Source organism: Mobula hypostoma, chromosome 7, assembly GCF_963921235.1.
Source record: "Mobula hypostoma chromosome 7, sMobHyp1.1, whole genome shotgun sequence".
Taxonomy (NCBI): Eukaryota; Metazoa; Chordata; class Chondrichthyes; order Myliobatiformes; family Myliobatidae; genus Mobula; species Mobula hypostoma.
This window is the reverse complement of record NC_086103.1, coordinates 157,556,392-157,581,232: the sequence shown is the minus strand read 5'-3', so window position 1 is coordinate 157,581,232 and position 24,841 is coordinate 157,556,392. Positions and strand designations below refer to the sequence as shown.

The following is a 24,841-nucleotide window of genomic DNA, read 5'->3' as shown; positions in this document are numbered from 1 at the left end:
TGGAACTAAGAAAATTTTATTAAAGAAATAAGCAACACAGTACTCTGATCGAAAGAATAATAAATGCAACAGTTCAGCAATGATAAACACACATGTCCACAGAACTAGGATAATAGGATCAATCAAACTCTATCATCGTCTAGGGGTAAATGACCAGTTTCAAAGTGACGCAAAGTTCAGTTCAATTGAGTTCAGCTCAGTTCACAGTAATCACTGCCGTGCTGTGGGAGAGAGAGAGAGAGAGAGAGAGAGCGAATGAATATTCAAATCGGATTCCAAACAGTCCTTCGATATTCCTCACAGTCAGCTTTCGGGCGAGCCCTTTATAATGTCTTCTGAGGTCACCGACTGTGACCCCTCCGTTTCAGATACGATCGTTCCTCTGCAGTGAACCTGGCATCCAGGCAAGGGCGGACACACACCAGGTTCCCACCGATCGTACCTTTCCACCCTGTGCGTCTATGGCTTGGTCCCGCGACCAGCCCTCCAAAAACTCCCATCGACTTGTGGGAGGCGCACCGCTTCCAGGGTCTCGTTACCTCGTGGTGTCGTGTGTGTCCTGCCTTAGCGAACCTGTCCCTTTTTATCCCCCTGCTGGGGTATCACCTGTCCATCACACTTCAAACAGTTCAGGGTTCAAAAAGGAGCTGATCTTGACAGTTCTCAGACCAGTGTCTCCTTCCGTTAAACTCTCTCGTCTCTTCATTAACATTTCCAAATGCTGCTCCATTGTCTTCCTTATCTCTCTTTTTCCTGAAGACAGGTGGCAGATCAACTGTTGATCCCACTGGTGCCAGCACAGGACAGTTAACATCTTAATCTATGTGTACTCTTTGTAACCCTCTTTCATCACAATAAAAACATGCAAACATGGCCAAGCGGTTCAATTGTTGTTCAGATCAAACACCAGAATGGGGAAGAAAGGTGATGTGATCTAAGTGATTTTGACCGTGGAATAATTCTTGGTGCCATATGGGGTGGTTTGAGTATCTTGGAATCTGTTGATCTCCAGGGATTTTTACGCACAATAGTTTAGATCAGTGATTCTCAACTGTTTTTTGGCCACGGCCTGCTTAGGAGCTCTTCTCAGGTTCCAGGGCCCCTCTTTCAAACAGGGATACAACACGAACAGATAGACAGGAAATCATTTATTATTGAACACCAAGAAAACTTGAACATTCCGACATACTGGACAAAACTTAAAAAAAGACTGTATGAAATTAAACACCTACCAGGCCTAATGCGATCCTTGAGCTTGGTGTTTTTCTGCGAGTTTCATGATATCAGGCTCCAAATTAGACAATGACAGTTGGAGGTCACCTCTTGTTGCGATATCAATTCTGTTCCTGGATTTTGTCAAGGAAACTACCTTGCAAAATCCTTCTTCAAAAATAGACAGTCCCTTAGTATCTGTTTTAATCCTCCTGGCAAACAACATCTCATCCATCAGTTCGTTTCCATTCCAGAATCTCACATAAGCCATGAGAAGAGCGTCGTTATCTTGTAAAGTAGTTTCGTCTAATTGTAAAGAGAATTTCTTGGATTGTAATGAACTGACCAATCCCTCTTCAATGCCCCGTGCCATCTCATCAATTCTTCTGGCAACAGTAGAATTACTCAAAGAAATTGCCTGAATTGTTTCTTTGGCACTCAAATTCATGACATCAGATATTATTATGGGCACTGAAGGCAGGATAAGCAACTCACCAATGTTGTGAGCATTTTCAGTTTTAGCAATCAGTTTACTAATTTTGTATGATGCAACAAGACCCTTCTTTAATTTCTGTGACGTTTGAATAAGCATTTGTTTCAGCGTTGGCCTTCTCTCAAAATTATCTTGAAGGTTTTTGAAGAAATCTAAGTGTTTATCCTTCTTCTCTGGATGCGAGGTTTCCAAATGTTTTTTTCAATTTGCTTGGCCTCATGTTTTCATTTGACAATGTAGTCATGTAGTTCAAACACATGGGCAAAGATGGGTTTTGCGGAGATGTGATGAAACCATACGATAAGTATGCCACTGAATACTGCCAACACTTTTTTTTTCGCCAAGGAACTCATGGGTAGAATTATTTCTGAAAATAATAAGTGCGTGAAATACAGATACATTACTGACAAAAAATGCTGTCATCCGGAGCCAGGGATTTCTTTTTTTGGTGATTTCATATGCAGTAATAAACCTACCTTTTCACAACCTACCTTAACGTATACTATATCCAGACACATATATTTTAAAGTTACTAGGCTAAGAAAGGCCTAGCAAGACATGCTGATCTTCGGAGAATGAAGTATGGCGATAATGGATGCGAGAACCCTTGACTGAATACGTTGACCCGGTGCAGTCTGATTCGTGACTGACTCTGAAGTGAGGCTGTGTAGGAGGAGCTTAAGCGATGAATTTACCAGGTGCGCCGAATTCAAACGGTGTGTTGGAAAGATATAAATAGGAGGGAAACTATTAACTCCGATGAAGGTTGCTGCTTGGGTATTTCATCGGTTCAGTTACCAGGGCCCCCATAAACCCTTGGGGCTCCCCTTCTCACAGTTTTCAGTTGGTGGCCCCTTTCAAATGTGCCAGGGCCCCCAAGGGGGCCATATGGCCCCCGTTGAGAATGGCTGGTCTAGATAGAAAATAATACAAAAAACATCCAGTGAGTGTCAGTTCTGTCGGTAAAACGCCTTGTTAATGAGAGCTGTCAAAAGTGAATGACCAGACTGGTTCAAGCTGAGAGGAAGGTGACAGTAACTCATACACAGGCATTACAACAATGGAGTGCAGAAGAGCATCTCTGAGTGTACAACACGTCAAACCTTGTCTACAGCAGCAGAAGACCACACTGGGTTCCGCTCCTGGACCTAATAAAGTGGCTACTAAGTGTATCGGGCAGATTTACATTTTTACTACTATTGATGGTCCACAACACCTCATGGAATGGAGTTTTCAGCTGTCAGATTTGCTCTGTGTTTTTCTGATTTAACTTTCTTTTGAAGCAACGTGACACAATAGTTCAATAGTTCCATTTAATATCAGAGAACGTATACAATATACAATTCTTACTCTCTGCAGACATTCTCGAAACAAGAAAAACCCCGAAAGAATGAATGACAGAAAAAAGATGCAAGAAGCCCAATGCCCCCTCCCTCCCCCCATGCACAAACAGCACCAACTCTCCCCACTCTCCTTCCCAAAATTATTCTGGCATTCCCCCCACCCACCATGCAAACAGCAAAATAAGATGACAAATGTTGTCATGTTTTATGGGGTTAAAGTACAATGTAATCTGCCGCTCTCCAAAAGATAAAACAAGCAACACTTTATTGCAAAAATATCTGTTCGCTGAATTTCTTTTTAAATCCTTTTGTTATGACAAGCTATTTTGTTTTACTGGATGTATTGTGTCATATTTAGTGACCCCACTCCAGGTTTTAGTAAAGGTTTCCTGCCGGCCCTGTTTGTCACTGATAAGAATCCTTCTGTTTATCAGAGGAAGTTCCTGTTAGGTGTGTGCCTGTTCTCCTTTGTTCATGGAATCTCTCTGAACAATTCTGTCTTGGTGTAACCGAAGTAGACTATTTAGTGGGCGTTTAAAGGAAAAATAGTCCTGCAACTTTCCACGAGGCTTTCGGTTTATCATCCCAAAGAATTCTTGGCATTTATATTTATTTTTGCTTCAAGAATTTGTAATGTTCGATAATGCGGTTTAGAGGCATGTTGAGATTTTTAATAATGAATCAGAAATAGCTTGTACATTAATGACTGTTGATAAATGCACTTTATTAGGTACAGGATTGGAACCCAGTGCAGTCTCCTGCTGCTGTAGCCCATCCACTTCAATGTTCAATGTGCTGTGTGTTCAGGGATGTTCTTCCGCACACCACTGTTGTAACGGGTGGTATTTGAATTACTGTCGCCTTCCTGTCAGCTTGAGCCAGTCTGACCATTCCCCTCTGCCCTCTCTCATTAATAAGGCGTTTTCACCCACAGAACTGCTGCTCGCTGGATGTTTGTTGTTTCTTGCATCAATCTCTGTAAACTCTAGAGACTGCTGTGTGTGGAAATCCCAGGAGATCAGCAGTTTCTGAGGTACTCAAACCCTCCCATCTGGCACCAACAATCTTTCAAAGTCTTAGATCACTTAGATCACATTTCTTTCCCATCCTGTTTGATCTCAGCAACAACTGAATCTCTTGACCATGTCTATACGTATTTATGATGCTGCCACATGATTGGCCAGTTGGGTATTTGTGTTAACACGCAAGTATACAGATGTATCTAATAAAGTGGCCACTGAGTGTATGTTTTTAAAATATTAGCTTGAAATCAAAATGGTACGGTATAATTTTCTTTTAATTTCAAATTTCAAATAACTGGAAATACATGGTCCTTATAGATTAATTTTATCGATCAGTAAGTGTATAAAATTCAGCTAAAACATGATGCTATTAATTTTCTTTAAATTGATGTTTAGTTTTCTTTTGATTACCAGTGGTGCTTTTCATATTTATCATTTCCTTGTGAGATAGCTCCCAGCGCAGCCCTATTCCTCTACTTATTTTCCAGAAACCTATTTTCTTCTATATCCCCATCAACTCTACCCAGATTCTCCTGCCTAAGGGTAGTTTGCAGCAACCAATTACCGTATCGACCAGCTGGTCCTTGGAATGTAGGAGGAAACCACACACCACAGGGAGACCATACAAAGTGCGCAGAAACACCACAGGAGGTCAGGGGTGAACATGGCTCATTTTGCTGTATCACTGTTCTGCCTAGAATTATCTTAAGGAATTTCTAAAAGCAGGTTGCTAGAATAGTACATTGGACTGGATTGAGCTCAATCCAGCCCGCATGGCAACAGTGGCGTAAATTTTTTTAAGGTATAGCGAAGTCCTCAGGTCTTGCTGTTGTAGCTGTCCCATGAAGAGTAACTGGGCTTCAGGTATCACACTCAGATCATCCTGATGGCAGTTTTGGCAGCTCATTGTGGCCACAAGCTATTGCTCCATGCACCAATGCAGGAGCACCTTTACATTGTTATAATTCACAAGAAATTCTGGATTGTATTGAATAATAACCTGCAGAACTGAGCCCTCACTTGGACTCACTTTGTACAGAACCATTGCCTGCAGTTCAGCAGCATCTAGTAGACCATTGCATTCCTCCAGCATTGTAGCAGCTAATAGGTTCTTCTGCACTGGTGCATGTTTCAGCAAGATTGTGGAGTACCATTTCTTGGCACCACTATCTTCCATTTACTCTTCCCCTTACTTAGGATACCTTAATGATAGTTCACAAAAGAGTACACTGTATATATATTAATGAGGTAAGTTGAAGTGATCATATTTCTACAAATGGCTCATGGCAGGGGAGCTGTTGGTAGAATATTTGAAGGTTCAATCCCTGCCTCTCAGGCTTAAAGTCATATTATCTAGGTTGATATTTCAGGGTATTACTGAAGGATCACTGCTTTGTAAAAAAACACATTCCTTTTGAGGACCAGTTACATCAAAATTCTCTGTCTTCACTCCACATAAGAAGTAGTCTGCAAGCAAAGCAGGAATATATTTTTAATTTCATGGCCCTCGGATATCAACTTAACCAACTCATCTAGGCATTTACCTCATTGCTGTTTGTAGAATCATGCAGTATACAAGTTGCAAGTGCATTTACCTTGCTTCAAGAAACACTCATACAACAGTAATTGAAATTGTAACATCTTGGGGAGAATTCTCCTTGAGTTATTTTTTTTCAATTCTGTTTCTTGGAGAAAGATGTGTATTTTTCATGTTCTAAATGGAGTCTCATGTTGCTACTGTGATGTTATTTGTTTCCTCTTTCAAGTTGTTCACAAGTAACAAACTAGATTTCACTGTATGACACATTTCTCTATGTGTTTGGATGTACATGTGATAACTAAATCAGAATTATTCGGTGCTTGCTTTCATGTGAAAGTGCATGTTATGTTATAAATATTAAACTGCTGCCTGTAACAAATCCTTTCAGGGAAGCGTAATGAGAATTTGCTCCAAATACTGTGTTTTCTCTTATGAGTGTAAAGTGTAGAACAGGAATGCATCCTGGGAGTGATTTTTGCAATGCTATTGGAATTATTTGTATTTCCATTTGAATCTAAATTGTTTATTGTGTTTTTTTAAAAGATTTATCACTTTATTTTTCATTCTCGAGCCCAACTTTAAAAAATGTTTTACAAATCTGCCTCAAAAATCACCATCTGTCTACCCTGCAAAAAAAAAGTTTTTGCCCTGAAACTCCCCATATTTCTCCTACTAAAAAACAATAGTTTCCTGCAATTAGAAAATGATAAAATGATGCCATGGCAGGTTCCTTTTTGTTCATTCATCCAGTCATGCTGCCATCTTCTCCCCCCTCCCGGGAGGAAGTTGAAGCATCTCCTGTTATCAGTTTTTAATTTGTCTTTCTTACACCTGCTTTCCACTGTCCAACTATTATATAATTTAAATCAGAATTCCAAATTATATTCATAAGTTGGAAAACAGGAGCAAGATTCACTTAGCCATTCAGTTTTGTTCTGCCATCCAATAAGATTGAGACTGAATTAATTGTAGCTTAGTTCTACATTCCCACTTAACCCCAATAATTTTCTTTCCCTGTTTATCAACAATCTATCTGCCTATATCTATCTATATAAAAATATTCTAAGATTCACCACCCTTCGAGGAAGAGGGATCCCAAGATTAGTTGCCCTATGAGAGGGAAAAATAAAACGCCTCATCAGTGTCTTAAATAAGCAGATCCTTATTTTTAAACAGAGACCCCACCCCAGTTCGAGATTCTTTTGCAATCTCAGTGTATCCATCTTGTCAAGACTCTGTTAAATCACAGCTGACACAGCCCTGACCTGTCCAACCTGCCCTCATAAGGCAAACCATCCCATTCCTCCCTTGTGAAAATCCTCTGAACTGCTTCCAACCCATTCACATCCTTTACCATTGTACTTAACTCATCTTTATGCCTCTATTTTGTCAACCCCAGGACTCTTAAAGCTCCTTTGATAACTGATTCCAATGCAGGAACAGACCTCATGACATTTCCACAAAGTTTCTGGCATATGAATGTTTCCTGTATCTCTCAGCAACCAGAATCAGTCACTTCATTTGAGGTGTGATCTGGCATGAGTACTTGGTCAACATTCTGTTCACATTTTACAGTCATCTTTGTGACCTTTAACCTTTATAGAATTAATTACAGCACTGTTGTGATTTAAAAAAAGATAATAATTATGACTACTACTGACTGCAAAGGTTTGACTGTAAGCTGAGTTTCTTCCCCTTTTTTTTTTCTAGGCTTTTGAAGATCTTGATAAATTAATGAAAAAGGTAAGCTATCATCATCTTTCACGTGAGCTGACATTACCTGACATCAAATAAATAACTAGCATCTCAAATCAATTATTTTAGATCCTGAAAATGTGAATACTGTAAGTGCTGGAAGATTACAGCAGGTCAGGCATTATTGGGCCCTTCAGCTCATTTAGTCTGCGCCAAACCAATAGTCGGGTTAGTCCCATCAACCTGAATCCAGGCCATAGCCCGCTATATTCCTGGCAGTGTAACATCCTGGCAGTGCGAGTGGTGGATGTGGGTTTAATTTCAACACTTAAAAGAAATTTAGATGGGTACCTGGATGTTCCACATTCTCACCACCCTCTGAGTGAAGAAGTTCCCCTCGTGTTTCCCTTAAACATTTCACCTTTAACCTATGACCACGAGTTGTAGTCTCACCCAACCTCAGTGGAAAAAGCTTGTTTGCATTTACCCCTTCTATACCCCTCATTATTTTGTATATCTCTATCAAATCTCCCCTCAGTCTTTTAGGGAAGAAAGTCTTCTTCTGTTCAACCTTTCCCAATAACTCAGGTCCCAGCAACATCCTTGTAAATTTTTCTCCGCTCTTTCAATCTTATTATTTACATCTTTCTTGTACGTAGTTGATCATAACTGCACACAATACTTCAAATGAGGCCTCACCAATATCTTATGTAATTTAAAAATTGGATCCTAACTCCTGTATGCAATACATTGATTAATTAATTATGAATCTGTTTCCAGATCCCTCTGTGCTACCACACTCCTTAGTGCCCTAGCAGTGTAAGACCTACAGTGGTCGGTACTCCCAAAGTGCAGCACCTCACACTTGTCTGGATTAAATTCCATTAGTGATTTTACGGCCCTTTTTTCCAGCTGGTCCATATCCTCCTGCAAGCCATGATAGCCTTCCTTGCTGTCCACTACAACCACAATCTTGGGATTGTCCACAAATTTGCTGATCCGGTTTAGCACATTATCTTTCAGATTGTTGATATAAGTGACAAATAACAATGGGCCCAGCACCAATCCCTTTGGCACACCACTAGTCACAGGCCTCCAGTCAGTGTGGCAACCACCTACTACCACTCACTCTTCCTTCAGTTAGTCCTGACGAAGGGTCTCGGCCTGAAACGTCGACTGCGCCTCTTCCTATAGATGCTGCTTGGCCTGCTGCGTTCACCAGCAACTTTGATGTATGTTACCTAGTACCACTCTGTGGCTTCTCCCGTAAAGGCAATGTCTAAGTCAATTTACTACCTCATCTTGAATGCTAAGTAACTGAAGCTTCTTGACCAACCTCCCATGTGGGACCTTGTCAAATGCCTTGCTAAAATCCATGTGGACAACATCCACTGCCTTGCCTCCTTCAACTTTCATGGTAACTTCCTCAAAAAAAGATTCGTTAGACACGATTTACCATGCACAAAGCCATGTCAACAATGCTTGATCAGTACCCGTCTATCCAAATACTTATATATCTAGTCCCTCAGAATAACTTACAATATCTTTCCCACTACTGATGTCAGGCTCACTGGCCTATAAATTCCTTGTTTATTCTTAAGAGTCTTTCTTAAACAATGGAACAACATTAGCTATTCTCCAATCCAGCGGTCCCCAATCACCGGGCTGCAGACCGGTACCGGGCCACAAAGCATGTGCTACTGGGCCGCAAGGAAGCGATATGAGTCAGCTGCACCTTTCCCCGTTCCCTGTCATGCACTGTTGAACTTGAACATAGGATTGCCAACTGTCCCGTATTTGCTGGGACATCCCGTATTTTGGGCTAAATTGGTTTGTCCCATACGGGACCGCCCTTGTCCCGTATTTCCCCCGCTAAGGTAGAGCGTTCCTATGAAACCTTTCGTGCCAAAATGGTGTAAAGTGAAGAAGCAATTACCATTAATTTATATGGGAAAAATTTTTGAACGTTCCCAGTCCCAAAAAATAACCTACCAAATCATACTAAATAATACTAACATATAGTAAAAGCAGGAATGATATGATAAATATACAGCCTATATAAAGTAGAAATAATGTATGTATGGTATAGTCGAGAAGATTAAGCCAAAACCGATTTGTGGGAAAAAGATGGGCACATACGCGCATGCGCACGTCACACACGTGCACACAGGTGCCCGCGCAAGGCTTCATGGTAGTCTTTCTCGGGGTAAACACAAGTGTCCCGTATTTGACGGCTACTTTTGTCCCTTATTTGGGAGTGAGAAAGTTGGCAACTCTAACTGTAAAAGACATGTTGAGGTGAGTTTAACTCTACTTGAACACTCCCCCCCCCCCGACGGCCGGTCCGCAAGAATATTGTCAATATTAAACCGGTCCGCGGTGCAAAAAAGGTTGGGGACCCCTGCTCCAATCTACACCTCACCCGTGGCTAAGAATGCTTTAAATATCTCTGCTAGGGCCCCTGTAGTTTCTGCATTAGCCTCCCACAGGGTCTCAGGGAACACCTTGTCAGACCTTGGGGATTTACCATCCTAATCTGCCTCAGTATAGCAAACACCCTTGCCTATGTAATCTGTATAGGGTCCATAACCTAGCTGCTGCATTTCCTCACATCTATAGACAGTGTCTGTCTCCCAAGTGTATACACATACAAAAAATCCATTTAAGGTCTCCCCCATCTCTTTCAAAATGCTGAATGCTTCCAGTGATTTACGTGTTAGATTAAGTAATTTACTTTAATAAGCTGTGAAAGGAATTACTTAAATCTTAGCATACTTTTAAACATACTGTAGCTTTAAGATGGGGGGGGGGGTTTAAGGGGTTGTACCGGGCGGTGTTTTTTACACGGGGAGTAGTAGATTTCTGGAATGCATTGCAAGTGTGGAAGCAGTGGTGTTCAAGGGGCTTTTAGACAGGCACATCAATAGCAATTCATCAGTGCTTCCAGCATTTTCTGCTCTTTTGTTTATTATTTCCAGCATTTTCTGTTCAATTTTCAAATTTCCAGCACCTGCAATTTTTAAAAAAATGTTCAAATACCAATGAATTATAGAATATGTTCAGTGTAAATTGTGACCAAAGTGCATTTTTTTTGTAGGCCAAGGAGATGGTTGACTTGTCAAAATTAATAGCAAACAAAATCAAGGAGAAGCAGGGAGATATTTCTGAGGATGAGGTAAGAAGTATATCAAAAAATCTTTTAGAATCTTAGTTGATTTAAAAGTCAAATTTGAAAACTATCATCAAAGTATCAATCAATTTTGTTCAGAGAAATGTTATTTTACATATCTGATCTAAGTAATTTAGCCAATTTGCTCAATGTACTTTTGCTAATTTTGATTGGATATTACGGAGTTTTATAAAATTGTGTATGTTAGTAATACTTGTTGGTTTGTACAATATCACCCTTCTCTAAGCTTGAAGAGGTGAATAAGTTTCAGCTGGAATTGATAACATCAAATTTCAATTAGTCTCCACTGGACTGGAGGTTAAATTGAGTTAAGCTTATTTCAAGGAAGAAAGAAAAACTAACAATAAACGACAAAGGCAAAGGAACAATTTCACTGCCCATTCTTCCAACAGTGACAAAGCACAATCACTTTAGGTCCCACACCACCAGGTTCAGGAAAAGTAATCACCCTCAACCATCAGGCTCCTGAACCAGAGAGGGTAACTTCACTCACCCCAACATTGAACTGATACCACAACCTATGGACTCATCTTCAAGGACTCAACAACCCATGTTCTCAATATTTATTACCTATTTTTATTATTATTATTTTAATTTTATTTTTGGATTTGCACAATTTGTTGTCTTTTGCACATTGGATGTTTGTCCATCTTTGCAGTTTTTCACTGATTCTGTTGTGTTTCTTTGTATTTACTGTGATTGTCTGCAGGAAAGTGAATCTCAGGATAGTATATGGTGACATATATGTACTTTGATAATGAAATTACTTTGAACTTTGATAAAGAGGTCAGATAAAACCAGAGCAACGTACAGAGGACCAGCCAAAGGACTTTGCCTCGAAACATCGACTGTATTTTTTTTCCATAGTTGCTGCCTGGCCTGCTGAGTTCCTCCAGCATTTTGTATGTGTTGTTCAGATTTCCAGCATCTGTGGATTTTCTTGTTAGAGGAAACTAGATACCTGACCAAATACTTCAACTTTATTGTTGTTGCCAACCAATTGTCAGTCTTAACAAAGATGGCCTTAATTGTTTGCTTCTAAGGTTTGCAAAGACTTCTTGGCACAATGACATTAACCATATGGACACAGCTCAGCACATCACAGAAACCAGCCTCCCCTCAATGGATTCAGTCTGTACTTCTCACTCCATCAGTCAGGCAGCCAGCATAATCAAAGACCCCATCCACCCCAGACGTATAAAAACCTGAAAGCTTATACCACAGGCTCAAGGACCACTTCTGTTCCACTGTTGTCCGAATCTTGAACAATATGATGGGCTCTTGACTGCACAATCTACCTCGTTGTGATCTTGGACTTTATTGTTTACCTGCACCGTACTTTCTCTGTAGCTTTTGCACTTTATTTTGCATTGTTATTATTTTACCTTGTTCTAACTCAAAGCACTGTGTAAAGGTTTTGATCTGTAGGAACAGTATGCAAGAGAAGTTTTTCCACTGTAGCTTGGTAGGTATAACAATAAGAAACTAATACCAATATACTGTAGGTTCATGCGAAGTGATGAGATGAAATTTACTCATAAATAGCAGCAGATCAACTGAACCCAGTGGAAAGACTTTTTCCTCTGACACATCTGTTTCTTAAAATCTAGAATAAAGTTCAAACACGTGAAATTTTATCCAGCCTCTTACATGAAACACAAATCTATATAAAAAAAAATTGTGAAACTAAAAAATGTGTTTTCTATTGCATAGACGATCCGTTTCAAATCCTATCTGTTGAGCATGGGAATAGCTAATCCAGTTACCAGAGAAACACATGGATCTGGAACACATTATCACATGCAACTGGCGAAACAACTGGCAGGAATGTTGCAAGCTCCATTAGAGGTAAATGCATTTCTTTTCTTCTCCCCGCCACACACACTAGCATTCTACTGAATAATTTCTGACGCTCAAAATAAAATCATCGCTAGACTAAAAATTGTAAAGCTCTGATATAAAAATTATAATAATATAATATCCTCCCACACATCACAGGTGCATCAGGTGGCAACCTTGCAGTTTCTTTAGCGCTTGTCTGTTTTATGAGGCAGAGTTGCTCGCTTGACGCTCGACCCAGCGCGGCTGGAAAGCGTGCAAGGAGCCAGCCGCATTTGAACCCGGGGCGACTGGCCTCGAAGTCCGCTGCAGATGCCACTACACCACCAGCTAGCATATAAAAATTATACAAAACACTAAACGCTTAGAGGATTCTCGGCTCAGCAAGTAGAGCTGCTGTCTCATGCTGCGGTGATCTCTGATGCTGACAGTGTGTGGAACTTCCACGTTCTTTCTGCAACTGCATGGGTTTGCTCCGTGTGCTCCAGTTTCATCCGCATTGGCAAAAATGTGCAGGTTAATGGTTAATTGGGCACTGTGAATTGTCCCGAGTGTGGATATGAGTGACAGGATCCGAAGGGAGTTGGTGGGAATGTGGAGGTGTCAAAGTAACTGTTGTCACTGATAATAAAATAACTAAAATAACGCACGCACTCTTCCGACTCAAGAATTCCTTTTATTATACTTGTGCACAAGGAGAATAGCACGGGCCCCTATCACCCACACTGTTCTGGTCTGAACAGAAGACTGCTCTCTCTATACCGAATAGGTTTATCAGTTATGGATATTGACCATTGTAAAATGTATCTGTTTGAATTCCTCATTCGCAAGATCAATTGCCATTCACAACAGAGATGCTAAAGTCAATCGAAACTTAAAGCAGACAGTTGAAGATATTTTGAAATTACACTAGTAAAGACGATAGAGCTTTAGTTGTTGGGTATGTTTCACATCCTTCTGTTATCTCGTCTGTCTCCGGCATCCCCTATTGTGTAAGGGGATGCTATGGTTTAGGAAAACCTTTCTGGAAAAGTCTCTTGTTTGGCTTGAGTACACACTGCCAGTCACCCCAGGCCATCTTACTAAGCAGGGGTGTCTCTGGCAGCCTCACTTGGCTACGACTGCCCCAGGCTATCATTGTCTTGCTGCAACTTCCACAGGAGAATAAAATGGATTAGGTATATGATTAATGTACAAATGAGTATTTGATGGTAGTCACTGACAATGGGCCAAAGGGCCCGTTTCTGTAATATATCTCACTATGTTCTTGGTATCCAATGTTCTGACAGTGATGCCACTCTTAATCCCGAGATTCATCCATCTTCTATACCCATATACGGATTGATCTCACATCTTTTTATGTCCAGTCAACTTCCCAGCTCTTTACTTCACCCTCCCCCTCTCTCGGTTTCACCTATCACCTTGTGTTTCATCCTCCTCTCCCTCCACATTCTTGTTCTGGCTCGTCATCCTTTTTTTCCAGTCCTGATGCAGGGTCTTAGCCTGAAACGTCAACTGTTTACTCTTTTCCATAGATGCTGCTTGGCCTGCTGAGTTCCTCCAGCATTTTGTGTGTGTTGCCTGGATTTCCAGCATCTGCAGTTTTTCTTATGTTACAAATCTTTGCGGCTACATCCCAGAATACAATAAAAGTAATGCTTTTGATTTAGTCAGTCGCCACAAGTAAGTGGCAGTGATTGTAAACTGCTGGACATTGAAAAAGGATACTCTCCGCCCCATGTAAATGTAAGTTATTAGAGGTGCATTATAATACCACAATCAACGTGGTGTCATATACATAATTGGTATAAAATAGAAAAAGCAGAGTTGTTGAGCATTTCACACAAAATGCTGGAGGAACTCAACAGGTGAGGCAGCATCAATGAAGGGAAATGAACAATCGACGTTTCGGGCCAGGACCCTTCATCAGGAAGGGGACAGTAGCCGGAATAAGGTGGAGGGAGGGGAAGGAGTACAAGCTGACAAGTGATAAGTGAGACCAGGTGAGGGGGAAGGGGTGTTATGTAAGAAGCTGGGAGGCGAGAGGAGGAAGGTGTAAAGGGCTGAGGAGGAAGGAATCCAACAGGAGAAGAGAGTGAGCCATGGGAGAAAATGGAGGAGGAGGGAAACTAGGAGTGATGATGGGCAGGTGAGAAGTGTGTAAGAAAATGCTCTTCATCTTGACAGGAACAAGGTGGAATGATGGCACTGACAGAGGTCTACTGTTTAACAAACCGTGCTCGAGGAATGGAGGTAATGCCATAATGCGCAAATAGAATTTCAATGTTCATATAGATATAAAATATCAAACCTGCCATTGCAATGTAAGCTCGATCAACTAAAGCATCTAAAACTGACACTGGTTGCTTAAGAGGTTTTTACACACAGGCATGAAGGCAGATAGTTAATGAGCAATTATCATTGTATTTTGTTGTTATTGATCAGCATGTAAGTGTTGCAGGTCTTTGAACAGATCTCTCTTCCCAGGGTAAGACACCTGAAGAGTCAGATGAGGGTGTCTCAAATACAACCCCTGCACTATTTACTTCATTGAAGGCAATTTTGCCTCTCTGTTGAGATTTTCTCAACAGAGAAGTTCTACCGACTATTTTGCCTTTTTACAAGTTTTCCTCCCTGATGTTACTTAGGAATGCATCACCTGAACAGAGAGCTGGTGCCTGCTGTTTTGAATTGACAAACTATTTTAAAACTAAAATCTAGAGTGTGCCAAGTATCATCAAGTATCAATATCCATTTTATGACTTAATATTTTAAAATCAGTGTTTTTCTCTGTTTAACTTCAGTTCCTTTAGTAATTAATGTATCTTGTTTCCATCAGCTTCTCTCACCAGAAGATTTAGTGAATGCTTGCAAAATGTTTGAGGCGCTGAAGTTACCGATGAGGCAAGTGGACGTATGTCCATATCGATTTTGCATGCGCTCAGTAGATTAAAATGGCTTCAAATAAAACCCCTGCACTATTTACTTCATTGAAGGCAATTTTGCCTCTCTGTTGAGATTTTAAGTTCTACCGACTATTTATATAAATATAGTAGCTGATGCATTTCCTTCCACATGAGTTTGTGGTAATTCGACTGACTTTATGTTGAATTAATTTGGCTTCTTCCATTCTTTGTTTTCTTTGTTATTTTATACATCACAGCACTACTGAAACCAATAACATAGTTTGCAGAATTTGCACATTTAATTGGAGCATTTGTTTATTAAAAAATTAGGAAATGATTGAAGCAAGATACTAATCCTGTCATAGAATATTCCTGTACTGTGGATCATTTTGATATTCGACTTTTAAGTGATGAGGGAAGAACTGAAGACAGATATGCACAAGTTGGGACAAATATAGTTTAAAGCTGTTCAGTCTCAGTTATGGTAAATGGAAATCTTTTCAAAAGCACTTGTGTGGAAAGCGGCATTGAGAAAGGAAACATGAAGGAAAAAGTGGAATAACGAAATACAGTTCTTAGAGGGAACTGGGGAAGGGGAAGTCAAAAGCAGGTAACTGTGGGAATTGGTAGATGAGTAATGATTATTGTTGACAGGAATTATCCTCAGGAACCTGGATATACATCAAGGAAGGGATCGAAATAAATAAAGTTAGGAGGAGATGGAATTGAAAGCACACTGGAAGATGGATCCAATTTCAGACAAGAGTAGCATCAGTGTTCTCCAGGAAGAGAAGTGCATGAAAATAAGAATATTATAAAGATTGTTTCTGATTTCCTGCCAAATGGAGACATAGTCAGGACAGATCTGGGTACATCTAATAAATTGGAGGAAGTATGTGAAGTCAGTAGAGAGATTATTCAATATGAGAACATGTCCATCAAAACAAAAGAGGAAGTAATAGTGTATAGTATCATATTGCACCAGAGCTTAAAGGAGAAGCGGAAGGCATACGGGAGTTGGATGTAGAGGTTACTCATGTCCATAAGTAAAAGACAGTAGTTAGGTGTGTGATCGTAGGTTAAGAGTGAATGAAACCATTCCAGATGGCAAGAACAGGCCAACATTTAGCATAATCCTGTTTGTTGAACCTGGGGTGAAGGTGGAAACAAACCTCGGAGGTCGATGAACACATTAATAGGAGGAAACAAGCAATGATTATCTGGAATATAATAGTTTGATATTCAGTGCTGATGTCTTAGTCAGTGAATTTGAATTGAATTGACTTTATTACTTACATCCTTTATATACATGGGGAGTAAAAATCTTTACGTTACATCTGCATTCAGATGTGCACTTTGCAATTATAGTAATTATAATAAATATTATGTATAACAGGATAGTCAATATAATATAGAAATACAGTTGCGTCAGCATGAATTAAGCAGTCTAATGGCAAACATTTTTAATCTCTCCCTCTCACAATGTAGAGTGCCCTCCTGCTTCAAAACATCCACCATTGTCCCTGTACCTAATGTATGATTTTTAATAAGACATCAGTGTACTGTTCGTTGTGTCGTACATTTACGAACAGCCTCATAAAGTAGAGGTTTGATTCCCAAGCAGCAAATGCTACTCTTGTCTGTAAGCTTAATGACAATGTCAGGGTTAGTTCGGAAAGGAGTGACTATTGTTTGTTCAGGTGTTGGTAGACTGAAGTGAAGAAAAGGAGTAATTGATTTATTATTGTCATATGTACCGCGATACAGCGAAAGGCTTGTCTTGCAAACTCTGCACTTCAGTCCAATCATTACACAGTGCATTAAAGTAGAACAGGGTAAAACAATAACAATGTAAAATAAAGAGTAAGAGCTACAGAAAAAATGGAGTGCAGGTTAATAATGTGTGAGATCATAACAAGGTAGATTATGCAGCGAGGAGTCCATTTTATCATATTGGGAAATTATTTTAATAGTTTTATAACAACAGGATATAAGTTGTCCTTGAACCTGGTGGTACGTGGTTTGAGGCATTTGTATCTCCTGCCCAATGGGAAAGGGAAGAAGAGAGAATATCCAGTGTGGATGGGCTCTTTGATTATACTGGCTACTTTACTGAGGCAGTGAGAAATGTAGACAGACTCTGTAGAGGGGAGGTTGATTTCCATGATGTGTGAATCTGTGTCCACAACACTCTTCAGTTTCTTGTAACCACGTACAAAGCAGTTGCTATTATGCACCTAGATAAAATGTTTCCTATAGTGCCTCGGTAAAAGTTGGTAAGGGACAATGGGGAAGTGCCAAATTTCTTCAGCCTCCTGATCAGGTGGTTCCATGGGTTGTCATGGCCAAGAGATGTAGTGGGGATGTAGAGCATTCTGACAGGCTGCATCACTGTCTGGTATGGAGGGGCTACCGCACAGGACCGAAAGAAGCTGCAGAAGTTTGTAAATCTAGTCAGCTCCATCTTATTATTTTTTAAATTTTATTTATTTTTTTCTCTGCTAAGTTATGTATTATATTGAACTGCTGCTGCTAAGTTAACAAATTTCACTTCAAATGCCGGTGATAATAAATCTGATTCTGATTCTGATAAGTTCTCGATTCCTATTAAATGCTCTCAATGGCGTGCGTCTCAAATAGACTCTGACGATCAAGTCCAGCTCCTGGCCTTCATGTGTGGCTTAGCTGCTAAGCCCAGTGGAACCATTTCTACTGACAGGAGAAGTGGTTTCTGGTGCCTTAAAACCAGTTACTTCAGGCGACACACACAAAGTGCTGGAGGAACTCAGCAGGCCAGGCAGCATCTATGGAAAAAGGTACAGTTGAAGTTTCTGGCCGAGACCCTTTGGCAGGACTGGAGAAGAGAAGCTGAGGAGTAGAGTCATCCCTCCCCCACCTTTTAAATCTACTTCTCATCTTCTTTTCTCCAGTCCTGCCAAAGGGTCTCGGCCAGAAACATTGACTGAACTTTCTTCCATGGATACTGCCTGGCCTGCTGAGTTCCTCCAGATTTTCTCTTGTTTGTGATTTGATTACTTTGGGCAAATAGGTCTCGTCAGCTGTGGTTGGCAGCTTTTCTAGGAGGAGATCTCTGATCACAAACCCCCGCTGCCTTGCAGCTATATCCACTCATGGGGATGGCTTTGGGAGTAAACCCCAAGGAAAAATCTGGAGCTGGAGTCCCTAAGGCAGATCTATGTTGAGTTCAACACTGACTGGCAACTCCTGCAACACTGTCAGTGCTAAACAGTATTGGTCTCTGCCGTTCTTTTGGATTCATCTGCTGTGTGGAGAGAGGGAGCCTGCTACATGGGCAACAACTTACTCTCCATATCATACTGCCCTGGCCTGCGTATCACATAGACAGCTAGGACACAGTATCCCACCACCACCCCCCTCCCCCACCGAAGTTTGCGGGAAAGGTTGGGATGGGTGTTATCATGTTGACACTTCCCAGTGAAATTTCAGTGCAGGGTAAATTGGAAATTCTTGTTCGAGCCACATCAGTGAGTGAACACCCCAACCATGGGAAACAGTCACTGAACGGCAGCAGAATATTATAGCTATATTGATTCCAATTTTTGTTTAACATTTATTCATGTGGCATTGGCATAGTCCAGATAGGAAAAGAATAAATGGAACATGTAGTAAACTACTGAGACTACAAGTCCAGCTTCAATCTCTATTTGTTACATCTGGAATGGTGCCTCCAGAGTTGGGAGGTGAAATGACCAACCACTGTGGCCTGCTGGAAAGCAATGCCAAAATTAAGCTGAGCTCCGTGATTGAATCTGCTACTCATACAGACTGTCGAAGTTTGGGTGCAGATTGCATTCACTTAGTTTCACCAGAGATCGACAGCTACAGAACAGGGGAGAGGAATGGGAAGGGATTGATTTCAGATGCTGAAAAATTGCCCTAATAACCATTTATCTCCCTGTTTCTTTGTCCTCCAAATATAGTGGAGTAGGTGGCTTTCATGTATGTGAGAATGAAACAAATATGGTAGATTCTGTTGATTTTATGGTTTTTAATATCCTAAATAAAACAGGTTTACTTTTCCTGCAGATTGCGTGTTTTTGATAGTGGAGTAATGGTGGTTCAACTACAGTCTCATAATGAAGATGAAATGATCGCATCAGCTCTGGACACTGTAAGGCATTTCCCATTTAAGAATAAGTATGCTAATGAATACCCTGAGGTTTATTTTGTTCACAAAATAATGCTAAGTACAGGCAATGATCTATCAAGACATAAACGACAACATGAGCTGAGGACCAGTTAGGCGCCATTTACACTCAGTGGGTACACCTATACACCTGCTCGTTAATGCAAGTATCTGATCAGCTAATCATGTGGTAGCAAGTCAACGCATAAAAGCATGCAAACACGGTCAAGAGGTTCAGTTGTTATTCAGACCAAACATCAGAATGGGGAAGAAATGTGATCTAAGTGACTTGGACCGTCGAATGATTGTTGGTGTCAGTACAGTACCTCAGAACTGCTGATCCCCTGGGATTTTCATGCACAGCAGTCTCTAAAATTTACAGAGAATGATGTGAAAACTAAATAAAAAACATCCAGTGAGCGGCAGATCTATGGGCAAAAATGCCCTGTTAATGAGAGAGGAGAACGGCCAGACTGGTTCAAGCTGACAGGAAGGTGACTTACTGAAATAACCATGCATTACAACTTGTGGTGTGCAGAAGAACATCTCTGAAATCACAACACATTGAACCTTGATGTAGATGGTTGCAGGAAAATCCTGTGCCAAAATGTCTTTAGAGTATTTCCCTCCAAAGGGAAATGTAACATTTGTTGTTTGATTGCTCTTTATTGGTGAAATCGATACTCATAGCATGTTAATAAGTGATCAGAAGTGTATAAATGTAAATTAATGCTCTTTTTATATCTGTCAGCTTACCACTTGACCAACTACTTATAGAGTTTTCATTCTTTCTGGACACAGGTGTCACAGAAAGGTTCCCTTAGTTCTGAAGAGTATGCTAAACTTGTGGGCATTTCGGTGCTACTGGCCAAAGAAAGGTGAGAAATTATTACGTAATTCTGTATTTTGAGAACTGCGCTGAACACTATTATACATCTGCCTCTTTATTTTTACATTTAGGCTACTGCTTGCAGAGAAGTTTGGACACCTTTGTCGCGATGATTCTGTTGAATGCCTGCGATTTTATCCAAATTTGTTTTTGACACAAGACTGAAAGCTCACCAATAAAAAAATCGACAGTATTTTGCTTAGAGCCAGTGACTGCTCTGTGTATGACAGACTGCTGAACGTCACAAATTTAAACTCAAGACGCTCTTCAAAATCATCGTCGTGGAAAGATACAGCTGGTGGGAGCTAAACAGCATGCAGGACTCTACCTTGTAAATGTGAAAGAGGCAAAAAACAAGCATATGAGTTTTATCAGTTTATAGATACTGTGTTTTTCTTTTTCTGATGGTTTCATCTGAGAAAGTGAAGGTAAATCTTATGATGCAAGACTGCCACAAGTTTGAATTGTTAACATCCTGCATACCAAGAGTTTTTCTATTGTGCATTAATAATAAAGAAATATCATTTTTTAAGTTCTAGAAATAATCGGTTTGGTTTGGTATTTCAAATGTCATCTGTAGGAAATTACATAGTTTCTTTTATAAAGCACGATTTAGTTTTTTTTCCACGTTATTGTACTTTTCCCTTTGTTTAATTCTGTCTTTCTGGTTTATTGCTTTTATCTTTTGCTCTGTCTCTCATTTTTCTTGCATTTTCTTCTTCACCGCTTTCATTTCTTTTTGCATGTGTTGAAGAAAGATATCAAAAGAAATCTAAGACTTAGTTAAAAAGGAAGTTGTTGAGGCCGCTGAATCAATTGAGTTTCGGAAGAAGTGTGTGAGAGACCTGAAGTCAAAGGAAGGGGAGGACCTTGACAGAAAGGAAATGGAAGCGATGTGTCCAAATCACTGGGGATAGGGAGGGGTTGAATGAAGAAAGGCGAACAAACGGAGAAGCAGGACGTGGCCAAGGCCAAGTGTTCGAGAAGTCCAGATCCAGCAAAGGATATGATGAATTTCACTTCTAAATGCTGTGATTGTCTTTTAGTGTTACCGGAGTTTGGTGCTTGAATTCACTTTTTTAGCTTCAGTTGACCAGTGGCTTTAAATCAGTTCCTTACCATTCTGCCGAATGGCGGCAAAGTTCCAAATTGATATTGGAGATGACCCAGTGGGTTAAGTTGTAAGAGTCTGATGCACGGCTAATGGCAAATACTGGTTCAGTAGGATTAGGTAGGTAAATTAGGTCAAAGGAAGTTGCACTGTCCATGAGATAACAAAGCAGGGATGTTTAATTTATAACATAGGGGTTACCTGTAAGCCCTCTGACCAGGCATTGTGATCTCTTCGTTTTGAATTTGACTTATTCTGATCTTGTGAACCTGAAGCTTTTATAACGAGTTGCATTTAGTACTCTGTTGTACATCAGAGCATCAACATCAACAAGTTACTTCTGACAGAAGTTAAAATGTGCACTACTTCATGGGGATATTGATTTAATTATAAATGACCAGTTTCCATATAACATAGCCATATTATCATTAAAAGGTTTGGGCAGCTTTATTTATTAGATTTACTATATCAATGCTCCTGACTGGAACCATCCTGCTTACAGTGCAGAATTCAAATCACGGTGAGGATATGCTTGTCTGTGATCCTTTAACCAAACACTCAGTGTCCAGTATAGCAGGAAATTTTCATACTTGTTATGCAAACACGGATTTGAACTTCCTTTGCTTTACGCTGCCTTCTGCACTCCCATTTTGCTATGATGCAGTGTATGTATTGTAAAAGAAACGGGTGGCATGTTGATATCTGCAAATTAATTAAGACGAGGCACTTTAATAAAGGTGATTGCTGCTATGGAAACATAAAACTAACAGTGCATTATTCAAATCACCTTGGGTATACCCCTCCCCCTTTAGGGTGGTTAGTGTGAAGAGAGCATTTTAATCTCCTCCATGCAATAAGGATAACTACTTGCCTTCATGGTTTTATGTTGTAATTCTGTATTTCCTTTAAACGTACCCACCCACACCCATTATGTCTGAAAAATAATCTTCATTATTCATATTGTGAAACATAAAGACACGAGCTTAGCCCACCAAAAATGAGGTCAGTAAGAGTTGTACAACTGCGGGGCCGCAAAGGGCTGAGAACACAAGCTGACTCGTGGAAAAGACCAGAGATGAGGTGAACGACTCCATCTCGGAGCAGCAAGGAAGACTGAAGCTTCGGGGTGAATGTGGTGGGGATCAGCAATGGCCCCCAGTGGAGAGGTCAGCAGCTGGATCAGCGTGTTCGGTCCCGGATCTACAGCGCTCGAACTGGGCTTGGCAGTCACAAGGTCTGAGTTCGGGTGGCTGCTCTCCCCATATGCAGACTAAAAGATGTTTCTGATATTCTGACATTTATGTGATTATTGGACTGTACATTGGTTTCCTTCAATATTTCAGTGTTTTATCTCTTGTAGCTGATTGGCGGGTGGGTGATCTGTTAATTTTTTTGTGTGTAAGGGGGGGGTTTGGGGGTCTGGTGCTCTTGCCACTGTTCTGCGAGTGAGGGGGGTTGGGACCGGTATTGTTGCTGCTGCAAGGGAGGGGGGATTTGGGGGTCTGTGAGTTTTGTTTCTTTTTCATGCGGGGGGGGGGTGTTGATGTCTTTTCTTTCACCAACATCCATGGTCTTTCTGTATATAATGGCTGTCTAGAGTAGACAAATATCAGAGTTGTACTGTACTTGCATACTTTGACAATACTTTGAATTGATTAATGCAGTATGCCTTTTTCTTAATTGAACAGAATAAAACACTGTATTTGAATTGAATTGAATTGACTTTATTACTTCCATCCTTCATATACATGAGGTGCCAGCCTAGTGAAACTGCAGCACAGGATTACGTAATTTTAACTACACGCAATAAACAAAACTCGGGGATATCACAATTGACACAGCTGTCAGAAGGAGCTGGCTGCAATTGAAAGTCCCAGCACAGAAGTGTTAAAAACAACATTGTTATATTCACACAACACTCATCAAAGTTGCTGGTGAACGCAGCAGGCCAGGCAGCATTTCTAGGAAGAGGTACAGTCGATGTTTCGGGCCGAGACCCTTCGTCAGGACTAACTGAAGGAAGAGCTAGTAGTCCTGACAAAGGGTCTCGGCCTGAAACGTCTAGCTCTTCCTTCAGTTAGTCCTGACGAAGGGTCTCGGCCCGAAACATCGACTGTACCTCTTCCTATAGGTGTTGCCTGGCCTGCTGCGTTCACCAGCAACTTTGATGTGTATTGCTTGAATTTCCAGCATCTGCAGAATTCCTCGTGTTTGCGTTCTTATATTCACAAGTTGGTTCAGCCAGAGTGTGAAGTGATGCACTGTGGGATGGTAAACAGGAGCTGGACCTACACAGCAGGGTCTTGAGGAGAGTTACTCAACAGAGACACCTCGAGTACAAGTAGGTGTTTCCCTGAAAGTGGCAGCACAGGTACACAATGGTGAAGAAGATGTATAATATGTTTGTTTGCATCAGGTGAGGCATAATTGTTATTTCATGTTATGGTTGTGTGAAATATTGGCTAAGCCGCACATGGAGAATTGTGTGCAGTGCTGGATACTACACTAGAGGAAAGATGGTGATTAAGTTAAAAGAGGCTGCAGGAACGGTTCTCAAGTATGTTGCCTGGATTGGCGGACTTGAATTATAATTCACTTGCTGCCTGTTACAGTGCTGGTGTTTAGGGCAGCAATGGAAGTCCTTCATCTCTGTCCTTGGCCATCTTCTCAAGTCCCAGGTGGAGACTCAGAAATACTGTTGCATACAGATGAAGAGGGTTTCTTCATTGTTGTTTCTGTAACAGTTTTGTTTGACCCTTCCTCAGCTGAACCATGAACCTGGAGAACCGGAGAGGACCACTCTTAGTCTGACCTCTACCCTTTGACCTGTTAGGCATGGGTGACCCTTCCAACAGCCAAAGCATAAAGTCCTGTCTCCAGCCAGCATAGTTCTCAGGTCATCGAGGCACACAAGCCTCCAAACCACGACAAGGTTGTGGTCCTCTTGAAGGTTTGAGTTATAACAGGAGATTGAATAGGCTAGGCCTGTTCTCCATGGAGCAAAGGAGACTGAGGTGACAAGGTGGTTATCTAAAATCATGAGAACCATTTAGAGGGTAGATAGAGACAGTTTTCCATGGTCAGGCTGTCTAAAACTACAGGGAGGAGTTTTAAAGAAAATCCAAGGGATAATATTTTTGTATAAAGAGTACCTGGTATCTGGAATGACGTGACAGACAAGGTGATGAACTAGGAACAGTAATAAAGTTTGTGGGACATTTGGACAGGACAGCATTAAGGGATATGGAATAATGCATGAAAGTAGGATTAGTATATATAGGCATGATGGCCATCATAAATATAGTTTCTGTGCTGTTCCATTCTATGATTCATCTCGGCTTCCTGCTGAAATCGCTACCATCACATAAACCAGTCTTTAGTCAATTTGATTCGTTCAATGTTAACATTTCAAGTAGTTTCCAAGTGCTTAAAA

The 24,841-nt window shown here is 40.7% G+C and overlaps 1 protein-coding gene across 1 annotated transcript in view; it reads left to right on the top strand.

The window, feature by feature from the left end:
• vps36 (vacuolar protein sorting 36 homolog) overlaps positions 1–22,806 on the top strand; it is a 64,499-nt gene extending 41,693 nt beyond the window's left edge. The window contains exons 7-14 of the mRNA XM_063054393.1: positions 7,321–7,353; positions 10,403–10,480; positions 12,209–12,343; positions 14,522–14,587; positions 15,174–15,238; positions 19,309–19,393; positions 20,210–20,286; positions 20,369–22,806. Of these exons, the coding sequence (XP_062910463.1) occupies positions 7,321–7,353; positions 10,403–10,480; positions 12,209–12,343; positions 14,522–14,587; positions 15,174–15,238; positions 19,309–19,393; positions 20,210–20,286; positions 20,369–20,462 (633 nt within the window). The 3' untranslated portion in view covers positions 20,463–22,806. The remainder of the gene's footprint in view (positions 1–7,320; positions 7,354–10,402; positions 10,481–12,208; positions 12,344–14,521; positions 14,588–15,173; positions 15,239–19,308; positions 19,394–20,209; positions 20,287–20,368) is intronic.
• The last annotated feature ends 2,035 nt before the right edge of the window (positions 22,807–24,841 follow it).